We start from the raw sequence: 2,681 nt of genomic DNA, 5'->3' as shown, positions 1-2,681 counted from the left end.
ACCCTTCGCGGAACCCAGTTTGAAAACCACTTGTCTAAATCCCTCCAGTACGCATTACAAATTTTGGAGTAACAATGAAAATAAAAATATTAAACTGTGGGGATTTTTTTATCTTTATGAAATAGACATAAATTTATCAAACGACAAACAAAAAGGGAAGAAAAAGGAGAGAGAGATTAAGTTTACTATTTCGCTTATCCGTAAATGTATTTATATGTTAGTTTTTTAATAGTTTGATTGTAGCTGCGCACAAAACTATACAATGGGCTACTTGTGCTGGGTCCATTACGGGTATCGAAACCAGGTTTTTAGCGCTATAAGCCTTCAGACTTACCACTGATCCATTGGTGTGGGTAGTTTTCTATAAGAAGAAAACACAAACGGATACAAAAAATGAGGAAAAAAGTTTTACACAATTTTACTCATCCCACGCCAGATGGCCAAAAGTCACGAAGGCTGGTGTTTTGCTGTATATAGATAGTAAGACGGCAAATTTTAAGTTGTTGGATTATTGAAGTTTTGACAGGATATAAACATTTCAAAAATGGAAAGGAACGAAGACTTAAGTAATGAGGCTTCTAACGAAGTAAGAAGTTACTTCCTTCTTCAATAATTTATGTTGGTAAATAACTGAATTTGTAAAACGTGCTTTTAAGATTTAGTTTTAGCAAAGTTCATACATTGTATTGATATGTGCACTATTACAATTTACAGTATAGTAGTAGTGCTAATACTACTACGAATTACAAACATTAGGCAACAGAATTCGTCAAAAGGCTAGCCATTCAGTTTAATTTAAGAACTATAAAACTAAAATCACAAATATAGCCTTTTCTGTCAATAACCTCATCCAAATTTTGGGGAAAAAGGTAGTTAACATCACTCACAGTCACATCCTTAAGTTTAACAAATTCCATTATTGACCCCGAGTCTCGAGACGTAGGCCTAAGTAAAATAATTTTGTTGAAAAATAAGCCTGAATGTAGTTGTTAAAATTTTCTAACATTGGTCTTTAGCATTCATGTCGCTATTTTCAGCCCTCTACTTCATAAAGAAAAAAGGCAAAAAATGAGAAAAACTGCCTGGAACTTGCAATATAATATTAACATTACAACTTACAAACAGATTATTCAACACCTAAATTGAATCCCCCCTTTATTTCTTTTATATTCCGAATAAAACATTTTGAAATCTAGCTTAACTTTCTCCCTTTAAAACCAGGGATTTTTCTGGTAGTTCTTCAAGGTGCTTTTTTCAACTGATCAATGTATTATCTTTATAATTATAGACCACAGTATTCATGTGTGGATGACAAGTATTACTATTAGATATAAAACAATCTGTGGTTAACTCAATCGGTGAAGTAATCAATTAGCGATACATGTTTTCCTTATACCTTTCAATCACTTCTAATAAAACTAGGCAGCACACTCAGACATACTACTGTATCTGTACTAATGGCAATAGTAAAATATTAACAGTAGCAACAGACCAATGAGAAACACTACTGCTCCTCCTAACTCAAGCTATAAAAAATTCCATTTATAATGAACTTTGCTTTTATGAAGCAACCCAATTAGTTATCCATTTCTTAATAATAACAAAAATGTCACATAAACTGAATTTGCTGTCAGAGACACTTGTAAAATGAAATATTTATTTGAAGAAACAGACATTATCATAAAACTAAGAAGCTGGTAACCAAAAAATAATAATATTAATTTAAAACTATTTTGATAACATTTTAGTAAATGCCTATTTCTCTTGGCCCTAGTAATAGGAACATCTGTGGTCTTCAAATTATATGGAATCTCTTGAGTCTTAGGGGTAAATAGACTTTCAAAGAAAAAAAAAACTGCTGTTATTTCCCATGCCTTTGGTCAAGATTAGAAAGGTTCTTCCATAATTTTTTACCATGCCTGGCTGGTTGACAATAGTGCCAAAGCCACTATAGTTTCTAATTTTCTGTTTTCTCTTTCTTTGTTATTATTTCTTTTTTCTTTATCTTTACCATCCGAGTTTTCTCCTTTTTAATGAGCCAAAATGTTTTCAGATAATTTTGAAGAATAGCATTTAAAGCTTCACTAGCTATTTACACAATCTCCTAAAACTTGTAATGTAATTTTTTGATCACTCGCTCTTTACACAATCTCCTTAAACTTCTAATGTAATTTTTTTTATCACTCGCTCTTTACACAATCTCCTTAAACTTCTAATGTAATTTTTTGATCACTCGCTCTTTACACAATCTCCTTAAACTTCTAATGTAATTTTTTGATCACTCGCTCTTTACACAATCTCCTTAAACTTCTAATGTAATTTTTTTATCACTTGCTCTTTACACAATCTCCTTAAACTTCTAAAGTAATTTTTTGATCACTCACTATTTACACAATCTCCTTAAACTTCTAATGTAATTTTTTTTATCACTCGCTCTTTACACAATCTCCTTAAACTTCTAAAGTAATTTTTTGATCACTTGCTCTTTACACAATCTCCTTAAACTTCTAATGTAATTTTTTTTATCACTCGCTATTTACACAATCTCCTTAAACTTCTAAAGTAATTTTTTGATCACTTGCTCTTTACACAATCTCCTTAAACTTCTAATGTAATTTTTTTTATCACTTGCTCTTTACACAATCTCCTTAAACTTCTAAAGTAATTTTTTTGATCACTCG

The 2,681-nt window shown here is 30.9% G+C and overlaps 1 protein-coding gene across 1 annotated transcript in view; it reads left to right on the top strand.

Annotated features, from left to right (window-relative positions):
- Positions 1-454: 454 nt before the first annotated feature.
- The window catches only part of LOC106473034 (vacuolar protein sorting-associated protein 41 homolog), a gene marked incomplete at its 3' end in the record, with an annotated part of 40,872 nt that continues 38,645 nt past the window's right edge, over positions 455-2,681 (top strand). The window contains exon 1 of the mRNA XM_013933711.2: positions 455-586. Coding sequence (XP_013789165.2) covers positions 545-586 — 42 coding nt within the window. The remainder of the gene's footprint in view (positions 587-2,681) is intronic.

The sequence above is a fragment of the Limulus polyphemus genome, unplaced genomic scaffold (genome assembly GCF_000517525.1).
Source record: "Limulus polyphemus unplaced genomic scaffold, Limulus_polyphemus-2.1.2 Scaffold5830, whole genome shotgun sequence".
Taxonomy (NCBI): domain Eukaryota; kingdom Metazoa; phylum Arthropoda; class Merostomata; order Xiphosura; family Limulidae; genus Limulus; species Limulus polyphemus.
This window is presented reverse-complemented; position numbering and strand designations above follow the sequence as displayed.